Below are 22,281 nucleotides of genomic sequence, written 5' to 3' on the forward strand. Positions count from 1 at the left end.
TTTTGGTGGACATTTAAGTTTGCCCCTTTTGGCTACTGTCAGTAATGCTTCTATGAACATTCGTGAACAAGTATGTGTTTGAGTCCTTGATTTCCATTCTTTTAGGTATATACTTAGGAATAAAATTGCTGGGTCATATGGTAATGCTATGTTTAACTTTTAGAGAAACTGTCAAACTGCTTCCACAGCAGCTGGCTGTAGCATTTTACATGCCTATGGGGTTCCAATTCCTCCAAATCCTTGCCAAAATTTGTTTTCCATTTTTTTTATTCATAGCTATCCTAATGAGTGTAAAATGTCATTGTATAAAACTTTTTACACAAGGTTCCTCCTCCCACCATTTGTCTCAGTAGAATATAAGCTCCATAAAAGCAAGTACTTTACTTATTCACTCCTTTATCCCCAGCTGGGTCTGGCACATAGTCTTTGATCAATAAATATGTATTGACTAAATGAATGGATTTCAAATGCTTAATAATTGATAGATAAATCACTCCTTTAATTAATGATAGTTCTATATTCATTCCTAATTAGAGTGTCTCCTGCTGGGCGTAATGGTTTTCTTTTGTTTTTATGAAATGGCTCTGAGAAGTTGAAGAGGCAATATGCTAAATTTACATAGACTGAAACTATCTCAAACTATAACAGGAGAAAAGGAGGTGAAAGTGTTGAAAAATACGTAATTAGAAAGTAGTGAAAAAGCAAGTAAGATCTCAGGTGTTGTCTTCAAATAAGAGCACCAAGCTCTTGTTATGAGGATGTTAGTTGAGGGAGATGACTGCAATCTCTTCTTCAGGAAGCATTTCTGGCTTCTATTTCCATTTCCTCCAAACCTTTGTTGGGTTAGGAATAGTTTTCCTGGATACAGACACACTTCGGTCTTCTTTGTGTCTGCAGAAATCGGTCAACCTTCTAAATATGCTAAGCTCAAAGCTATCACTCTACATGTAACTCTGATCGTGAATTTTAGTTAACATTTATCTTTAAAACTGCACCAGTCTCCAGAGTCTGGAAATGTGCACCCCTGTCAATTTCATGGAATAGATTAAGTTTTTGTCTTATATATGTAATTAAGAATATGATTTAAATGTCCTTTATAATTAAGGTTACTTACCATCTTCACAGTTAATTTTATTTATTTACTTTTGAAGTCGAGGAAAGCAAAGCTTTAATCAGGAAATATTGACCTGCAAAGTAAAACTGAATAAAGCATATGCTATTATGACATTTAAAAAATATTTAGAGAAGTATCAGCAGGGGAAAAAATCACTAATTATGTGGGTTCTTTCCTGACATTCTCCAGATTTGGTTTACATACAGTAGAAGAAAGCATGTTTTCTGATTTCAAAAAATTAATTGGACTCTAAAAATATCTGATTTGTTAATGAATAAATTTCAGTAAACCCTGATAGTTCTCTGTCTTCTTTAAAGAACAATATAATTTTTGTTTTACTCTGATGCAAGTTTCCCTGTAATTTTCATTGTAAAATGAGAAGGTGGGGTGCAGGATTAGTTGAGCTTCTGGATCCTAGGTCACCCCTTCTCCACATCAATCCAGGAGCAAGATTTAACAGTCCTGGAACTACGACAATCACTTTAGAAAAAAGCTGCCTGTGTGATTCTTGGAGAGAAAAAAATATGTTGTTCACTCATTTATCCTTTCTTCCCTTATCTTTCAAATCATGAAGGTCAGCCACCATTTAGAAGAGGGTCTATTGTATCCAGGGTGAGAGAAAGAGATAAGGTGATTGCATGTAGCTAACTATTCAGAGCTAGGAAATCTTCACAGCTGTGTTGCAATTTTTTTTCTTTTTGTCTGGCATGGAAGATACATCCACTGTCAGGAACTGGTACTATGCCAAAGAAGCATACAACAAAAGGGGGTAAAAAATAGGATCTTGAGATTATCATCCTAAGCAAAATAAGTCAGACAAAAAAGGAGAAAACCATAAGATTTCACTCATCTGTGGGATGCAATACTGAAAGCAACAAACAAACAAGACAAACAAACAAAAACTCATAGACACAGACAACAGTTTAGTGGTTACCAGAGGGTAAGGAGGGTAGGGGGAAGGTAGAAAAGGAGAAAGGGGATCAAATATATGGTGATGGAAGGAGAACTGACTCTGGGTGGTGAACACACAATGCAATAGATAGATGTCAGACTGTACACTTGAAACCTATATAATTGTTCAACCAATTATAAATTCAATTTAAAAAAATAAAAAAATATTATAGTGGATCTAGGTAAGAGTTATTTACAGAGATTAGTAAGAAAGAAATGTAGTCACTCTGGGAGGTGAACACACAATGTGATACGTAGATGATGTATTACAGAATTGTACACCTGACACCTAGGTAACTTTACTAACCATTGTCACCCCAATACACTTTAACTTAAAACAAAAAACCCAAGAAATATAATCAGAACTATGTATCCATTAACTAATAATTCATTCATTTAACAAATATTTACCGAGAGTGCCTACTGTATGACTGGCACTTTTCTAGGCGCTTAGAGAAATCATTATGCCCTTTAAGTCCTTAGCCTCAGTAGGCCATCACAGTGAACAAATTCCTGTAATGGATAATTCTCCATGTGCCAGCAGAAACTGGAGTGTTCAGAAGGGGACAAAGCATTTAAGAGATTTTTAAAAAATGGATCTGATTTATCACAAAGTTAAACGTAGAATAACCGTATAACCCAACATTTCCACTCCTAGGTATACACAAAAAGTATTGAAAGAATGGATTCAGGAAAATATTTGTACATAAATGTTCAGAGCAGCATTATTCTCAATAGTCAAAATGTGGAAACAAACCCAAATTTCCACCAGTTTATATATGAATGAAATAAATATGGTATATTCCTACCCTGGCTTTAATTTACCCAAGAAAAAGAATGAGGTTCAGATGCATACTACAGCACGGACGAACCTTGAACAAATGAAAGAAGTGAAAGAAGCCAGACATGAAAGTCCACATGGTACATGCTTTCCTTTTATATGAAATATTCCAAATAAGCAAATCCATGAAGACAGAAGCAGATTGGTGGTGATCAGGGGCTGCGGGGATGGGAAAATAGGAAGTGATTGCCCATAGGTATGGGTTTCCTTTTGGAATGATGAAAATGTCTTAGAAAGAGATAGATGTAATGGTTACACAACATTATGAATGTACTAAATGACTCTTAATTGTATACTTTCAGATGGTTAATGTTTAATTTTATGTTGTGTGAATTTTACCTGTTTTAAAAAATATGCCTCTCAAAATTCGAATAGCATGCAGCTAACTCCATTATTTTACGTATTATAAGAAAACATATTAGCAGAGGACGCAGCAAAATAAGTGGAAATAAGTAATTACAAATTGTGATTGTTACGTAGAAAATAAATGAAGGGATAAGGTAGCTAAAGCTGGATGTCAACCATAGGCTTCACTGAAGAAATTATTTGTAATTTGTGGTCTTGAGCCCACGTCCAGGGCCTCAGCTTCCTTCATTGACTTGTTTGCTCTCTCTCTCTCTCTCTCTCTCTCTCTCTCTCTCTCTCTCTCTCTCTCTCTCTCCCCCTCTCCCTCTCCCTCTCCCCCTCTCTCCCTCTCTCCCTCTCTCCCTCTCTCCCTCTCTCCCTCTCTCCCTCTCTCTGTCTTTTTCTCTCCCTGAAGAGGAAGTCTGAAGGAGACTTTGGGGTCTACAGTGGTGAAGTTTGGAAGTGCTCATGCCCAAGAGTAACTCAGGCAGAGAAATACTGGACTAGAATTTCACACACTGAGGCCTCCTCAACATTATTCCTCCTCATTATTCCAGGAATATTAGACTAGAAAAATAAAAATGGTAAAATAATATTAATTACCTTCCTTAAAAAAGAGGGAGGTGATTATTTTGAATGTATAGTTAGCAGAAGACCATAGATGAAGTTCAATTTACCACTTAGATTTTAAAAAAAATTCAAGTGAGAAGGCAAGAAACTGGCATGTTTAGTTCTTATCATTTGCTCAGTGGTCTTGTTCTAATCTTCTCACGGGTTGATTTTCACCACAGTTAAATCACAAGGTGCTTTAGAGCTCTTTTGAAAAGAAACGCCAATCCAAACAATTTTCCCATTTACTGCCAGTAGCTATAAACATTGTGTGTGTAAGAAAAATCACATATACCAGAGGGGCCACATGCGTAGTTTAAGGAATCACCGTAAAGAATGACAGAAAAAAATTTTAATAATTGTTTTATTTTTCAAATACAGTTGACATACAATATTACATTAGTTTCAGTGTACAACATAGTGATTAAATAACTTACGAAGTGATCATCCTGATAAACCTAGTAACCACCTGATACTATACATAGTAATTACAATATTATTGACTATATTCCTTGTGATAAAATTGACACCCCATGACTATTTTGTAATCAGTAATTTGTACTTCTTAATCCCTTCCCTTTTTTCACCCAAACCCCAATGCCCCTTCCAGCTGGCAACCATCAAAATGTTCTCTGTATCTATGAGTTTCTTTCTGTCTTGTTTGTTTATTTAGTTGTTTAGATTCCACATATAAGTGAAATCATATGACATTTGCCTCTCTCTGTCTGACTTACTCCACTCTGTACAATACCCTCTAGAATATAGAAAACATTGGAAGGCTTTAAGTTTAAAAATAAACTATCAAACTATATTTATGTTTTAACAAACTCTAAGATGTTCCCTCTACAATGTAATGCTGACATTTTTGATTCCCAACACTTCATTTTCACAACTAATGATTAAACACTGTGGTCAAATTTATGATTAAGGAACCACCTTCCAGACTAGTTCAATTCTTCTCAGGTCTGTATAACTGAACTTCCAGATCTGCCATCCTCTGTGTTGCTTTTCAGTACCCAAATGATTGTGATACATCAAAAACACTGTTTTTATTTTTAAAAAACATTATGTACAAAATATTATGACTTGAAAAATAGCCATATAAAACATAGAAACATGGAATAACTTAATCCTTTAAAAACATTGATCAAATCCCCAACTGTCCTTTTGAGCACATCACAAAGTGGGAAAAGATTTCTAAACATTATGGAAATGTTATTATTTCCCCCAGGGACCTGAAAATTAACATAATATACAGGTCAACTGTTTAGTGACACCATTTGAGTGTGTATTTAACTATCACGTTACTGGTAATTCTGTCAGAGAAAGAGAGACACTGAACATTACACATTATCATGCATAGGAGGTGTGATTACAGAGTAATTGAAACTGTGCTACCCTGAGGTATGGTGTAGCATAGTTTTTATTATACTCTGTTAGCTAATCAGGTAATACACAAAATTTCCCTTCTCAGACATATTTTCCTTCCTTACCTCCTGCCTGCAGTACCCAAATTTCCGCACCTTGATCTGTAGTTGTGTAACTTTGTCATCCTTCAAAAGGTAAATTTTTAAATTTCTGGTAGCTTCCATGCATGCCAATTCAAAATTTTTCAGTGTTTCAAAGAAGCATACTGCTGAGAAACTTGTGGCGAACTTCAAGGGACTGTACTGACTTCTGGATATTCTATTTACAGAAATTACTTTAATTTTAATTTTCTGTCACATATTTACTTTTTGATTATACCCAATAACATTTGGTAGTTCCCAAGATATGCACTGGATTTCAAGTTTAGATTTTTTTTTTTCTCCCTAGTAAGACAGGACCCTAAGCCAGTCCTTTCGGAAGCCAATCCTTTTACAAGTGTGTTTATAAATTTAGAAAATATGTAGTGGAAAGAGTTGAAGAAGCCATGATATTTCTTTAACACCTGCTGCTTGCTCCCTTTTAGTTTTATTTGATTTGGGGGAATTTAAGGGCCTAAATTTTCAAAGAAATCCAAGGTAGAGCATATTTTGCCTTTCTCCAGAAAACATATATTTTGGAATGTAAAATAGTATAAAATAGGGGGCTAAGAATGGTAAATTTCTTTTATTTCAAACACACACACACATACACATACATATATGTATATATACATATATGAAGTATATATAAACATATATAATATATATATAGTTTATGTGTTCTAACCCAGCACCAGTACAATATAGAAGAAACCAATGAATTAGAAGTTAGAAGATGTGAGTTCTAATCCCATTTCTGCCATTAATTAGATAGGAGAACTTGGACAAATCATGGACTTCTTTAGGCATCGGGTCCCTTTGTTCTAATCTCAAGAGTTTGAAAGAAGTAACTCTGAGTTGTTTGTACAGTACATCGTGTGTACTACAAGGTCACCCTTGCCAGAGAAAACTAATATTTTTAAAATTCACATTAATATTATTTCTTCACTGGAATGGATAATTGACTGTTGACTCTCAATGATGAAAAACTGTTTTCTCCACATCCATGTATATCCTCTCTCTGTAGCCATTTTGTAAACATTGAAACCAGCGGTCATGATTTCACTTTTTTGCCTATATTGCAGCTCATCTATTCTATACAATAGAAGCTGAGTAAATATGTGCTGATGATTTTTACCAGCAGTCCTGCAGGAGTATTCTCCTTACCCCATTTACCCATTCCACAGTATTTCCCTGACTGCAGAGATCCACAGCCCCATAGCAATCATGCTGCAAATTTGATGATGGTGGAGAGTATTCTTTACTTCAAGAGTGTGTAATTCCCCTCAGGGGGATCATATGTTTATTAATGTGTCACAAGTTGCTTGCTTCCTGTTAGCTCTTCTCAGTAAATAGGACTATAGTGTTCATTGGCTGCTGCTTTAGTTTTCACTTTTAAAATCACCTCCTGATAAACAGAAATAGTAAACAAGTATTAAAACATCGAAAGTAATTTGGAAATAGTGCTATCCTGGGGAGTGTGGAATTCCATATGTTACCAGACATTTGTAAATCAGTAGTCACCTCACAGAGCTGGAGAATCAATGTCAGGAAAATAAGAATACCTAAGTGCTCATCTAGGGTCAGTCGCATTTATAGAAGAGCAGGAGGGGATGGCTGGGGTGAGGAGGCCATAGTTTTCACCACCTTTACTGATTCTTGTCCAGCCCAATCCCATATCCCAGATGAAAAAATATACAGACATACCTTGATTCTTATGCTTCACACTCATTAAACACCAAGGAGCTGAAGACATCATGATGGTGATACTATCTAATCTACTTTCTCAACAAACACTGTGTTTCCGTACTGCAAAATGGAAACAAAGGGAGTAGGGAAAAGGGGCGCAGTACTGATAATAAGATCTAACATGTAGTGTGTGCTTACCAGAAGACTGGCGCTGTTCTGAGCTCTTTATGTGTTCTAACACGTTCGATTTCCACAACCACCTATGGGGTCTTTAGTTTTATCTTCTTCTTGTATACATGGGGAAACAGATGTCTAAGGAGTCAAGTAACTTTCCTTTGTTTCATGAGGAAAACCCAAGGAGGATTTTTTTTCTACTTGGGTGTGAAGCTCAAGCTAAAATCGAACACTCTTTTCTCTCAAAGCTGTTTCTTTTTCAGGATTTTCCATGCTGAAAGATTGACTCTACCTTTCATATACTTATCTGAGAAAAATTCTTCATTACCTTGTATGCCTCTCTCTTTCCTTTGCTCCTTCACTGTCACATTGATTCTGTATCTGAACTATATTTTGAACATGATCCTTCCTTTCTATATCATCAGGCACTGCCTTTGTTGGAGCTGCCATTTGTTTTTCCTGAATGAATGTGGTTGCTTTCTAATTTGTCTCACTGCCCTTTGTTCTCCTTCCAATCCAATCCATGTTTCTCACTACAATGAGAAAAATCTTTTCCAAAGCCAAATTTCATTATTTCCCAAAATAAAATCTGAACTCTTTGCACTGGTGTACGTGACTTTCAGTCTGGCTCCCCCACACTTCTCCAGTCTCACTTCCTGTTGTTCCTTTATAACTATTTTATAATCCAGCCACACCAAATTATTTGCGGATCCCTAAACATGCCAAGTTGTTTCATGCTTTCAAGCCTTTGTGCGTACTAGTCTCCACATAGCCTTTCTCAAAATTGCCAAATTCCTTTTTATTATTGTTAATATTTTTATTATTATTAGTTTCAGGTATACAAAACAACAGAGTGATTAGACATTTATGCACCTAACAAAGTAATCACCCCAACAAGTCTACTACCCCTCTGACACCATACATAGCTATTACAATTCCATTGACTATATTCCGTAGCCAGGTATCTCAGTTTATGAAGTCTTCTTGTTTCTTTCTTTGACACTACTGTGGTAGCACATAGCCCTTTGTAGGACTTACCACATTGAATTTCAGCTTTTTACTTATGTATCACTTCTGGGCTGTGTGGAGCTGAGGGCAGGGATGTGTCTTATTATTCTAGCAAATTCTCTGAACACATTCTCTCAGGACTTTCCTTAGGCTACTGATTGACTTTGTTTAATGGTAAATGGTTTCACCTATTAAATATTTTAGATCTACCTGTACACTACATATTATACAAACCTAGAGAAATCTACATTCAATAATTCTAAATTCTAAATTTGTGGAAATGTCCTTTGTTGCCCAATATAAAGGTGAATAATTATGTATAAAATAAAACTCTGTTTTTCTCCTCTTCTCCCAACACTTCTCACACCAGATGTGTGGGATTTTTCCCACACCAAGCAATTCTGCAACACCAATTGGATGTCCCACAATTCAATTCAGTTCTGACACTATCTACCTGGGGTTAACCTTAGATCCCATAGTTAAGGACTCAGTTCCACATGACTGCCCCTCTCCCCCCGCCCCCCACACACATTCAAATGCCAATTGTAAGTCCAGATTGTCACCTATGCTTCTGACTGACCAGCTGTAGATAAGAGGTTACCTCAACCCCCCCCCCCCCGCCCTGGGATTCAGTCTTTTGCTAGAATGGTTCACAGAACTCAGTAAATCATTACAGTGGTACCTCGGGTTTTGAACGTAATCCAAAAGTTCTGGAACATTCGAAAACAGCCGAGAGCTAGGCCTCAGGATCTTGCACTCAGTGGAAGCTGTGTGACATGTTTGACTTCTGAGTCGTGTTTGAAAACCAAAGCATTTACTTCCGGGTTTACGGCGTTCATAAACCAAAATGTTTGTTAATGGAGACATTCGAAAACCGAGGTACCACTGTACTTGCTATTGCTAACTTATTACAAGGGACATTTCAAAGTACACAAATGAACAGCCAGATGGAAGAGATGTGTAGGGAAAGGTATGGGAGAAGAAACACAGAGTTTCCATGCCCTCCCTGTGTGTGCCACCTTCCCAGCACCTTTATATGTTCACCAACCCTGAAGATCATCAGATCTTTTTTTTCAAGAGTTTCAAGGAGCTTAATCTCCAGCGCCTGCCCTCTTCCCTGAAGGTCAGTGGGTGGGGCTGAAAGTTTCAACCCTCTGACCTCTTGGTCTATCTGGTGACCAGCCACATCCTGAGGCTACCCAGGGGCTCTAGCCTAAGTCAGCTACTTACCATAAACTCTGTTGTGATCAAAAGGGGACTCCTTATGAATAACAAAAGACACTCCGGAGTATCACTCAGGGAATTGTAAGAGTTTCAGGAGATCTGTGCCAGGAACCTGGGAGAAAGACCAAGATATGTATTATTATACCACAACTAGCTATTTTCTGGCCATTCTCATCATGTCATATTAGCATTTTTAAAAAGCAAAACTCTAAATCAAATTGCTGCTGAAACATCAGAGCAACTTGGCTGAATAAGGAGGAGGACTTGAGGGGCTGTGGTTCACGTACACCAATGCAGAGCACAGAGGAACCAACATCACTGAGCATCTATGACAGGCCAACCAGATTTTGACTTTGTATCACATTTAATACTCGGACAAGTGTTGTCCCTGCACCCCACCTGAGAGGTTCAGAGGGGTTAAATAAGTTGCCCAAAGCTGCAGGTAGTAAGCAGTGAATCTCAAATGCAGAACTTCGATGGTCAAGTATGCAAATAAGCGATTGGGCACTTTCCAAATGAGAAGTTCTCTACCAGACCTAGAATCTGATGTTTTACTCCTCTTTATTCTGCCTGGCACAATGCCTGACACATCATCCGTGTTCATTGAAAGGTCCAGAGACACAAGTAGCAAACCGAGATGGTGCAATTCATTCGAACACTTCCTTTGGTCCCAACACTTTCATAGAGATCTCCAAACATGATTTCTCTTCTCGTGTATCCCAAGTTATAAATCTGACTTAGGAATCAGCAAAGAGTAAAATGAGACATTGATGTAATGAAATGATTCTGTAGAATCTATCAAGACAGGGTTGTCCTTACATAATACATTAAAATGTTTCTCCTGTCTGACAACCTGGACTGCAGGTCCCAAGCCAAATGGATATGAGTCTGTAAAGATAGCGACTTTGCAATGCTTTTATCCAAGACCGTTTTCTGCACAGACTCATGGATAACCTCTCTTCTTATCAAGACAAGCATCACTATCAGAATTGAGCAGCCCTGTGCCTGTCCTATTATGCTTCATAGGTCAGTTACATTTTCTACTTCTCTGTTGAGTTTGCCAATTTTAGCATAAACCCAGGCTTCACATTTTCCTGGCCTAAATTTTTCTTTATTTTTCTAGACACAAAAATTTCTGTTGAACATTTTTTCAAACCAAGCCTGTATATAGCACAAAAAAATTTTTCCAGCAAGTGAAAAGTATACAAATGGTTTCACAGAACCAAGCATTGTTTAGCTAGATGACAAGAGACCCCTACGGAATAAGCCACAATGCTGTACCATTAATTAATCAGTGGAGTTTTTGCTCCTCTCTCCTTCCCCCCATGCCCTAAAGTAAACACGGTGACTTGGAAGCACTCGCTTTTTGTTCAAACTAAGCTACCATATTTATTCTGCTTCCTTACAGAAACTCCACGTACTGTATGAAAGTATCCATCTCACTGACAGTGGGTGAAAATGACACTGGACTCTGCTACAATTCCAAGATGAAGTACTTTGATAAAGCTGAACTTAGCAAAAGCAAGGAAATTTCCTGCCGTGACATAGAAGATTTTTTACTACCAACCAGAGAACCTGAAATCCTATGGTATAAGGTATGGACTTTGAATGATTTTATTGCTTATACATAGATTAATGTGTATCTTATTCTTGGAAAAGTTGGATAAAAAAATTTAATGGGTGTGATACAGTTCAGCTCTGCCTTCCTAAAAGACTACAGCAAGTTGTGCTGGTCATTTTAAGTTTTCAAACCAGTGGCTTTGATAAATGCTAGTTAATATTTGTATTGGTAGTCCACTGTAATAAGCTGTTGTGTTTATATTTATATCTAGTTTATACTTACAATGCCTTGAAGTCTATTATAACCTGTGTTGATCATTTCAACAACTAGAACTAAAATTCATTTCAGAGCTCTTCATGTAAATAGGCCAAAATGTCCCCAAACAAGGAGAGAAATGATTGATTTGCTTTTGTGATAAAATAACACTAATTTTATTGAAATGTTCTCTTTAATGGAAGTATCTTTGCATATTCTAATCCTTTTCATATAAAAGCATATGTATTTTCTAAAATAAAATCTGATGAAAATTTATAACATTATAAAAATAGTATTAGATTAATTTTTTCCAAAAACCAAAAGAAACTTTAGATGTAAGCAGGATAATCCAACCTACCCTTACTATCAAGTCATTGACTTTCACTGAATTTCAAGATTTGAACGTACTCTTCAGCTTTTTTCATAACATAAAAGATATTTTCATTATTAAGCGTACTCAAGGTAATACCTTATAGATGCTATAAGCATTTGTCTGGAATATTTTATCCATGGTTTAAAGATTCCTAGTGTAAAATTTGCTTTGTCCAACTCACTGGAGGCAGGAATTTAGGAAGCTGGACCTCTTAGTAACTAGATTCACTAAGGTCAGTGTACAGAATGTAAACCCTCAAAATTGGTTGTTCATTAATTCAAAACTTGTTGAAAATGAAACAAGAAACAAATCTTAAATAATTTTATAAAGGATTTTGCCAAAATTAGCAATGCCCTTCTCTGAGTAAGGCTTAATTTTGATTCTTGATAATAAGTAATGGAGGATCCAGAACAGCCAGGAAACTTTTGAAATATTTTTCTACTTTTCCCTTGAATTTCTATCTTAGACAGTGTCAAACAGCCCTCAAATATTAGCCCCACTGAGTTCTGTTCCAGTACAGGTGAGTTTTAGTTTTTCCCTTATTAAGTTGTATGACTATTTCTCATCCTGATTCTCTGTGGTTTGCCTACTTTCCATGCGCAGATTCTGAGCAAGTTCTGATGATTGCTTCAAAAGGGAGAGGTATTTGGGGAGTTTGACCCAAGGTCTCCAAGAACAAATATTTTTCTAGTACTCAAATGTGTACATTCAGCTTCTAGATATGTGATTTCTTTGTTCTTTGCTAATAAGTTGATCTTAAAAGTCACATGCCTTTTCTCACTTTTTGCAAACAATATCTCAAAATTTGCTGAAAACTTAGAAACTATGCATACACATACACATACTCAATTTTTAAATTAGCTGGCCTCACATTAGTCTTTTAGTCGTGTTTTCACTATCTCCCCAATCACTGTGATCTTAAGCTATCAAGACCATAACTAGTGGAGTGATGGATGGAGATGAGGTATATGTAGAATGCAAGTCTTGTAATAATTCAGATTATTTTTCCATAGTCAAGAGAATATATATTCCATATATTCAGTGTATAAGTCATGCAGTTATCACAGTTTATGCAACTAATATGAGGATATAAAATGTATATTTTGGTTTGAAATAACTGAATAATTATCCCCCAATTATACAAAGGCATTGGGACAGAAAATCAAAATAATGGTCTGTAAAGATTTGATTTGGCAATAAGTTTGTTTGTTTTTTAGAAATAATATTACCTCTGAATAGTGTCAAAGGGTTTAAAGCTATTTTTTCCTCATTACATTGATTTGAAATCTGGCTGGAGGAAACAGACTTCTGTCTGGGCAAAAGCAGAAATCTCCTGAGCGGATGTCATTATAATCCAAAGCTTAATTCAGAGGCCATAATTTGGTAGACACATCAACAATGAAAATATATATTTATGGAACTATAAAGACCTTTCATATCAATATTGGCCATTTCTTTCATGGATTATAAACCATATATGATATGAAGAGATTGAACTATTTCTAAATGAAACATGAAAATGTTTAAAATATTGAAATAGAAGCATTTTCCTCTATAGAATTACTTTTACTACTTTCTAACAAATTTACTCATTTTGTATTTTATGTTACCAATATCAAGATGGTTAATTTCATAATCATCAAATGTGGAGTATTTACTTTTAGAAATGCTGTCAGGGTAATCATAACAAATGTCCCTTTTCTCATATCTAATAAATTAACACATATCTGATTTAGAGACACTAATTTTGGAAGTTAATAAAGTAACTCTTTCTAAAAATAATCTTCAGATTGAGACACTGTTTCCCTGAAAATAAGACCTAGACGGACCATCAGCTCTAATGTGTCTTTTGGAGCAAAAATTAATATAAGACCTGGTCTTATTTTACTATAACATATGACCGGGTATAATTAATGTAATATAATATAATATAATGTAATGTAATGTAATGTAATGTAATATAATATAATATAGTATTAGTATAATATAATAATGTAATATCGGGTCTTATATTAATTTTTGCTCCAAAAAACACATTAGAGCTGATGGTCCGGCGAGGTCTTATTTTCGGGGAAACAGGGTACCTGATTTTCCAGAGATGTGGAGAATATGTGAAAATCTTTGACATTAATCCCAAACTATTTATTTCAGCCCTTTAAAATTATAACTTAAGAAGCTTTTAGTTTAGTTATTCTGAGTACAACAATATATAGTACTTATAAAAATACATAAACACGGTGTACACTACAAAGATGTATGTTCTTCATGTAGGAATGTAGGACAAAAACATGGAGGCCAAGTATTGTATTCAAAAGAGATACCCTGCTTATAAGAGAAGTCAGAGAAGATGACATTGGAAATTATACGTGTGAATTAAAATATGGAGGCTTTGTTGTGAGAAGAACCACGGAATTAACTGTTACAGGTAAGAAGAGTCTTCAGTATTTCATTTGCCAGTAATGAAACTGCCATTTTAAGTTTAGTTTTTGTGCCCCATGTTGATTTTTTCAAATCCAGCAATGAAAGAAGTACTTAACGAAATGCTAAGTGGATTCCTATAGGGGAAATGTATTCCTCCTTGCTTGTAAATCATCTTGTGCTTAAATGCATTTGAAAGGTTAAAGAAAATATGCTTACAGAATTACAGAAATGTTAGCATTTGAAAGTACTTGAAATAATGAGTTTACAATTTCAGAAAATGATGCTTATATTCTGTAGTGGTATCATTTTCAGAAACATTTTCTAGAGGGTTGAAATGGAACATATAAAATCTATCTTTGTCTTTCTGTCTTGCTCCAAATTAGAAAAATTACTTTTTGATTCATTCATCACTCTATGAATCTCACATTTGTGTTCTCATGAACTTGAAAATAACATAATTTCGGGTGTAATAATTGAATAATTATGTGAGATGTATGCATAAAGTCTTTCCCATAACTGCTTGCTAAGGTAGAAGGGCATGAGAACAAGATTCAGAACACTGTCTAAAAATCAATAAATCTACAACTCTCTAGTCACATGACCTTGTTTGAATCACCGCAAGCTTCAGAATATCAGTTTTCTCGTGTATTAAATGACGATGATAGAATTTGCCAAATTTTGGGGGGTTTTGCATGGATCAAATGAGGTAAGGTAATATATATGAAATCAATTTGCAAAATACAGAATTATATGCAAAGGTGCATCATTTTTGTTATCTTTATGTCACGTGGAATATTGTGTTCATACCCTTTTTTACCTTACAGTGTGCTTCTGTAAAAGTGTTCCCAGGTAAAAAGGGGGAAGAAACAAGAGCAATATTGGGAAATTAAAGACATTATTCTCATCTCATTGAGAGAGATTCTTCTTGGTGACATTTTTGTACAATCATATTTAGGAAACATATATTAAAAAGTATAAAAAGGATATCAAATCCTTTAAAGAGATTTTTATTTGTTCAATGATTCATGTAAGGTAGTTTTCCTGCATATGAAAAGTGTTCTGTGAGAGTCACCTTTATCTTACAATAGTCTTCTTTTAAATGGTGAATTATATATTTTGACTTTAAAACTAAATCTAATTTCATGAAATTTATTTGGTGAATAGCAATTATTCTGATCAAAAGAAACTTTAGTTAAATGAATAAGGTACTCTTTGGTAATGCCTTTGATAAATATTAGATCCAGTAAATAACTGACAGTTGAAGATATGACACAGTTGAATAGTAAACACATATTCAATCTTGTATTATGTACCTGTGGTGTGCATGTGTATAATTTACACTAGTTTGGTTTTCAGTTTTTCTGTGTATAATAGGTCTCTGTATAGAAAATTAAAATTAACACTTTATCACTTTACCTCCCTATTTTCTGGAACAGTGAAAAATAGTACTTTCTATAGTTGGGTTTTCTTTTAGATATTAGCTTCTTTATTATTTTTTCTCAATCTATACTGAAGTAGCTTTTCCAAGGAGTAGGTATTGAGACAAAGGAATTTAAAAAATGTAATCAAGAACATGTATTCTGAAAATAAAATAAAATGCACCTTTGTCTTTATTCTTTGGAGTGTTGAACTGATCCTTAGTAAGCACATCTTTCCCATTTCTAGAAATACTAGATAGGATACTAAACAACCATCTAGTAAGAGGAGATTGGAAAACAATCCCATGGAGACTGGAAACTGGATCCCAAATGGTAAAACAACTTATATGAGGCTATTTTGTATAACCAATAATAGAATTCTTTTCTCCTAAACGCTACCCAGGGCTCCTATATTTCTCTAACGTAATTCCTCCAAAAATATCTCCTTTACTTTATATGAAAAGAAGAAATAATTATTTCTTGATATCCAAGAGGAAGTGAATAAAAATTTTTACTCAAGTGATTATCATGAATACCTCTAACTTGAATAACCTTATCTGTGGCACTGATTTGGGCAAATAAGTAATGAAACCAAGTTTGACAATGTATGAAATTTGGGGTGAGTGGGAGAGATGAATACCCTAGAATTAAAAATAGTTTGTATTAAAATGCATTTTAGGTATTAACAAATCAATTGACAAGATATATTTATGTGTAACATTGTTTTAAATGGTGTGACATTATAGCACCTTTACTTTACCTGTGGCCAAATTGAAGCACAATTCTTAGAACCCAAATTTTATCTCTCAGTAAAGCAACAAAGGTAGGCAGTCCTCTGGATAATAATTAAAGTTTTAATCTTGGTTTTCTGTATGTCATGATCACAGTGTATTTAATGTAAACATTATACAAAACATAGTTATTTAATTTTAGTGGCTCTGCCATAGCTCATCATCAACAAATATGTTGAAGTGTGTTAGAATGTTTCTTTAAAATAAATAAGAAAGAACTCTACATGTGAAGAGAAAAGGACATTTTAGGATACAGTGGCTAAATGTGCAGGTAATATGGTGAGCTTTTCTGGGAGATCCTTCACTTATTAAAAGCATATGTGTCTACTTAGGTGAAGTCATGGTTCAGGAAAATAGATCACAGTGAAAGAAATAATAAACCTGCCAAGCACTTTTGGGATACTTTAAACATTTTTTAAAAATTTGTGAACATTTGAGGCATTTTAGGCTGATCTCCAGCCTCCACCCTCTTCTCTAAGCCTCAGCCATACTGAAGTCTGTACTGTTCTCTGCCAAATATTCTCCCGCCGAAGCCTTACTCACTGTGTGCTCCTCGGCAATGCTTTTTCTTCCGCATTGTCACAGGGCTGATTCTTACTTATCTTCAAGGTATCGCTACAACATCATCCTTGTTTTGAGGCCTGTCGTTCTTCATGTCTTCATAGTACTTTTACAATCCCTATTGTAGCACTTACCCCATTATATTCTATTACTGTTTGTTGACACACCTGTTTTTCCACAGGAACATGAGCTACTCAGAGTCAAGGGCAATATCATTTATTTTTAAAGAAAGCATTTTGTTTTAGAACAGTTTTACATTTATCGGAAAAAAAATAAAGACAGTAGAGAGAGATCCTATATATCCCAAAGGCAGTTTCCCCAATTATTAACCTCTAACATTACTATGGTACATTTGTTATAATTAATGAACTAATATTGATACATTGTTAACTAAAGTCCATACCTTATTCATATTTCCTTAGTTCTTACCTAATGTCCCCTGTTTTGTTTCAGGATCCCATCCAGGATAGCGTATTACACTTAGTTGTCATGTCTCCTTAGGCTCCTTTTGGCTGTGACTGTTTAAGTCTCCTTGTTTTTGATGTTCTTGACAATTATGGGGTACTAGCTATGAAGTTTGTGGAGTATCCTGCAATTGTGATTTGTTTGATGTTTTTCTCATGATTGAAGTTTGGTAGTATATTCTTGGAAGACCCACAGAGGTAAAATCACAACATATTGTACTATCAACATGACATATCACTGTTGACTTTGGCCTTCATCACTGAGGTAGTGTTTGTCAGGTTTCGCCACTGTAAAGTTACTCTTTTTTTCTCTGATTTCCATACTGTACTCTTTGGGAGGAAGTAATTCTCTGCAGTCCACACTTAAAGAGTGAAGAGTTAGGCCCTCACTTCTTTGAAGGCAGAGTGTCTACATGAAATACTTAGAATTTTTCTGCCTAGGACATATATCTATTTTCTCATCTTTATCTATTTATTCAATCATTTAGCCATATCAGTATGGACTCAGATATTTATTTTATACTTTGATGTGTAATCCAATATTACCTTGTTTATCTTATTGCTCAAATTGTACTAGCTTTGGCCCTTAGATCTTTTAGTTGATTTCTTTGTTTCTTTGACATATCCCCATCATTGTGTGTTTGTGTGTGTGTGTGTTTGTGCGCACGTGAACACACACATGTGTACATGTGCATGTACACTTACATCCTTATTTCTGGCCCCACAATATGCTATAGGATCACCTTTTGCATTTCCTTCCCTGTCCTAGAATTAGCTATTTCTTCCAAAGAGCTCTCATGTGTTGTTGTTTTTTAATTGGAGAATGGTTCTAGAAACTAAGATCTGGGCATTGGGAGTACTCATTGCTACTAAGGTATGGTTGCTTCTAAGACGTCTTGATAGAGCAAGGACATATGTGTATGCTAACCCAGGTATATACATATATCTGTAAATATTTATATACTTAACCATCTGTGTCTACATTAAACTAAACATAAGTTTATACTGATGTCTCCAACTATAATCGATTACCATAGGTATCATTCTTGCCTCTTCCCCTTGCTTATCTGTAACCCTCCTTTCCAATAGTGAGAAACCTGGTTCTCAGCATCTGCCAATAATTTACTTTATTGTTCACTTTCAATACAGATGAATAATGAGATCAGAATTGTTAACTAGTACTCCTATCAGAAACAACTTTATCAACTAGAGTATAGTGCTCATTTACAGTTTCTTTTGCCTTTTGTCTTACAGACTCCACGCATTTCCAAAGTTACTTAGGTTAGCCCCTTTTCCCCCAACCCACTTCAGTAAAGTTGTCTCACATATTTGTAACACAGTCAGGTTGTTCTGTCACGTTGTGCATTCCACCCTGGGATCGTCTATCCTCCTAAATGATGTCATTAAAAACTTGTATATATTAACTCTTTCACTGTGCTGATTTCAAGTATTTTTCAAAATGTGTCAAAAATCCACAAAAAATAAGAAGTGATATTTTGACTATTTTATGCATTCAATAACATTTAGGCTGCTTTGCACATAAATGACATTATTTTTATTTTAAACCTTTGTTATATGGTAATAAATTTACCATTATATTGAATTTTAGCAAAAAATACTCAAAACATACTAAGTGGCATCAATTAGATTTATGTATAGATAAATTAGAATCTAATGACATAAATAATTTTTTACAAAATGTTACACAATATGGCATACAAAACATGTTTGTTATTGATAGTGCAAGCCACAGGACAGCATATCTGAACGTCACAGCGAAAGAGTTAAGGTTTGTAGAGGAGGAAAAATAATTCTCTACCTTTCTGAGTTCTTTAATGAGACCCCCTGTAATAAAAGAAAGATTATCAAAACAAACAGAAGCTCATTAACATGCACACCTCACATATACATGGGAGAGGCCCAGGAAACTGAGTACCTCTTTGAGTTGGCCCAAGCCACCACCTTACACACCCTCTTCCACTAAAGACAAAGGAAAGATGGCTTTGGACCATAGGCCTACCCCAACCAAATAGACTGAGACTAGGAGGGAAGTAATACTCCAAAGGAAATTTGAGGTGCCAAAAGAAGGTTAAAAAAATTCTAGGGAATATAAACAGCACATGTACACTATTTCTAAACGTTATAATTTCTTAGGGTTTAAAAATGTAATTTGATATTCATAAAATTCTGTTGCAGGTAGTATAACAATTTCTTGTACTTCAATAATGCTGAATAAAAATGTGAAAATATTCAAGTTTGTATTGACATAAATTGCCATATCCTAGGATTCCTTATACTAAACTCGAACTCATACTATGATTATAACTTTAAACATAAACCGCTGCCAAATTGTTTGTGGGAATGTAGGTATAGGAAAAACATCATGTCCAGAGGTGGTCCATAAGAGACCTAGTCATTCCAAAATAAATAAAACATCTTGGCTTTTCTTACAAAATGAACTATTTAGACAAAAATGGAAGCATTAGTTATGGTACATATTTTTGGATTTGTTAACTGCAAGAAAAAAATGCAGACTATATACTTTTTTTCAGAAGTATTAATTAAATTATATGGTATTCACTTTTATCTGTTTAGTGTTTATTTTTCCTTCTAGACAAAATATTTTTATGATTTTGAAAAGAAAGCTTCAAAACAAAATAACAGCCATATTTCCATCATAAAATTGTGAAATGAGGCAGACTAGTTGAAATGCCATTTAATTTCTAGAGCTAGATCATAGAGTGAAGTAATGGTAAGGAAATGGATGTGAAAATGTTACATCAGGAGAAAAAATTCCCAATAAAATGTAAGAGTTGGCAAGAGCAGTGAGAAAAGGAAAATTGACTTGAAAAAGGCAAAAAGAATGAGGTGATTGCTACAAGGATATGATGGGTTTAGTAGCATTCTTATATTTGGGCTAACATTTTTAACAGTTAATGTAGCAATATATTTAAACTACTTACAATCAACCGTAAGCAGAATTTATGCTCTCAAAAGGTACATCTTCCTCCTCTTTTTATGGATGAGGAAGCTGAAGCAAAGAAAGGTTAAGTGGCTTTATCAAGGTCACAAAGCATCATGGTGACAAATTTAGGAATAAAATTTAATTTCCTGAACTTCAGTTTATGATTTATTCCACTGGATAATTAATAGGAAGGCATTGTGCTTTTCATATTAGCTCAGTTGATCACTATGAAAGATTTATCTTTTAAGTTCAACTGAAACACATTTTACTATGAGACCTTTAATTCTTTTGCCACTGATGTAATTAAATGGTGTTTGTGGTCTAGCCTGGAGGTGGAGTGATTACTTTTATTTTTTTCTCTATTTCTTTGAAAAATTATACCTTTTATGCTCCCTTTTAAAAACTATTTTTGATAACTCATTTCAGAGACTGATGTGTGCTTCACTGACTGTAGCTTAACAAGAATTGATGAAATTCATAATAGGCACATATCTTTCCAGACTTTACTGCGTGTGTTTAATAATGTGCTAGAATTAATGTCCACAGCAACCCTCACATATATGATTTTTTATGAAATGGAGCGTTCGGCAATCTTAACTGTTTTTATAAGTAAACATCTGCCATAGTTTGCAATTCAAAGATCATTTAGATGAATTCAATTTTTTTGAATTAAAAGAGATTAAATACAGTGAACTTGATCAATACAGTGAAACTGAAGTTAATCAATTTGGCCATCTAATCTTGATTTGGAGTTCAGTCCCTAGAGCAAAAGACCTTTCTTGGAGTAATTTCTAATGATAACTCTCTTGACACTAAGTACCTTAATTTATTGTTTAATCTCTCAATATATTGCATGAGTTGTCCAAATGTATTAATCAAGCAAATGTTGAATGTCAAGGTGTGACAACTTTGAATAAAAAGCATGATATTTTTACTCTTCAGGAGACAATGTATACATTTTAGAATATATCACTGGCAAGGTTGATATATATCATTTCTGGCCATGGAGAAAACAAGGCATTATTCATTTCGATGATGTCCATCAATATAAGCAATAATAAGGGTTAGTAATTAGAATAGTTAATACTATTTTCTGTGTGCCAGGATCTGTTCTTAGTTCTTATTTATAATGTGTGACTCATCTATTCCACATAACCTCAATTTACTGAACCTTTAAAACTTTTCAGGTGCTTGCTAAGTACCTCGTATTCTAGATATTTTAAATTACGCTTGAAAATAATAAATTATTTTATTGTCCACTTCACACTATTCTTTGAATTTGCAAAACAATGGGTATCCACCACTTCAAACACCTAGAAATACTGAATAAAAGAGTATGGGCCTTTTCAATGATTAGCTGAGCTTTCAAGAATTTTTTTTTTTTTTTTTTTTTTTTTTTAATCTCAGGGGCCAAAAGGAAAGAAGGAACTAAACAGCAGAGCAGTTAAAGAATCTGACTCTGAGGCCACTGTGGGGGTTGGGGTGGGGGACCACTGGGAGTGGCACAGAGGATTGTCATTATCAGCAACCAAGGACTTGGGTTTCATTGGCTACATGGGGAGGGGAAACTAGGACTTGGAACCTCAAGGGTTGGGGAGTTGGAAATGAAGTTCTCATATAAACCTAATATCCTAAAAGGGCTACCGTGAAAGTGAAAAGGAAAAAATCTAACCATTGACCCAGGAAGAAGACAAACCAGTTTTTCTACCCTGGTATCTTCTCTTCATTTATTTAAAACAAACAAAAACAAGTATCTTATTAATCCATAAGCTTGAGGGTTCGGGTGTTTGAATTTCCACCGCCTATGTGGCCTGAAAGCCCTTAAATAAAAAAATTAACATAGAAATGGTGCTAGAGGAGTAACTTCCAGGAGCAGTATAAAGTGAAACTTCTAGAGGGACATAACCTCAATACATACTGCACAAGATTCCCAAAGATGAAACCCTACTGAAGATTGAAAGACAGAAAAGGATATGATTTGCCATAAAAAGGTGTCTTAGGACAAAATACAA

At 34.8% G+C, this 22,281-nt stretch overlaps 1 protein-coding gene across 1 annotated transcript in view; it reads left to right on the top strand.

Moving 5' to 3' along the window:
- Nucleotides 1–22,281, top strand: part of IL1RAPL1 (interleukin 1 receptor accessory protein like 1) — a 1,306,826-nt gene that overhangs the window by 759,120 nt on the left and 525,425 nt on the right. The window contains exons 4-5 of the mRNA XM_074323621.2: nucleotides 10,869–11,055; nucleotides 13,921–14,074. Of these exons, the coding sequence (XP_074179722.1) occupies nucleotides 10,869–11,055; nucleotides 13,921–14,074 (341 nt within the window). The remainder of the gene's footprint in view (nucleotides 1–10,868; nucleotides 11,056–13,920; nucleotides 14,075–22,281) is intronic.

The sequence above is a fragment of the Rhinolophus sinicus genome, chromosome 18 (assembly GCF_057876585.1).
Source record: "Rhinolophus sinicus isolate RSI-liver-muscle chromosome 18, RSI-T2T, whole genome shotgun sequence".
NCBI classification, from domain to species: domain Eukaryota; kingdom Metazoa; phylum Chordata; class Mammalia; order Chiroptera; family Rhinolophidae; genus Rhinolophus; species Rhinolophus sinicus.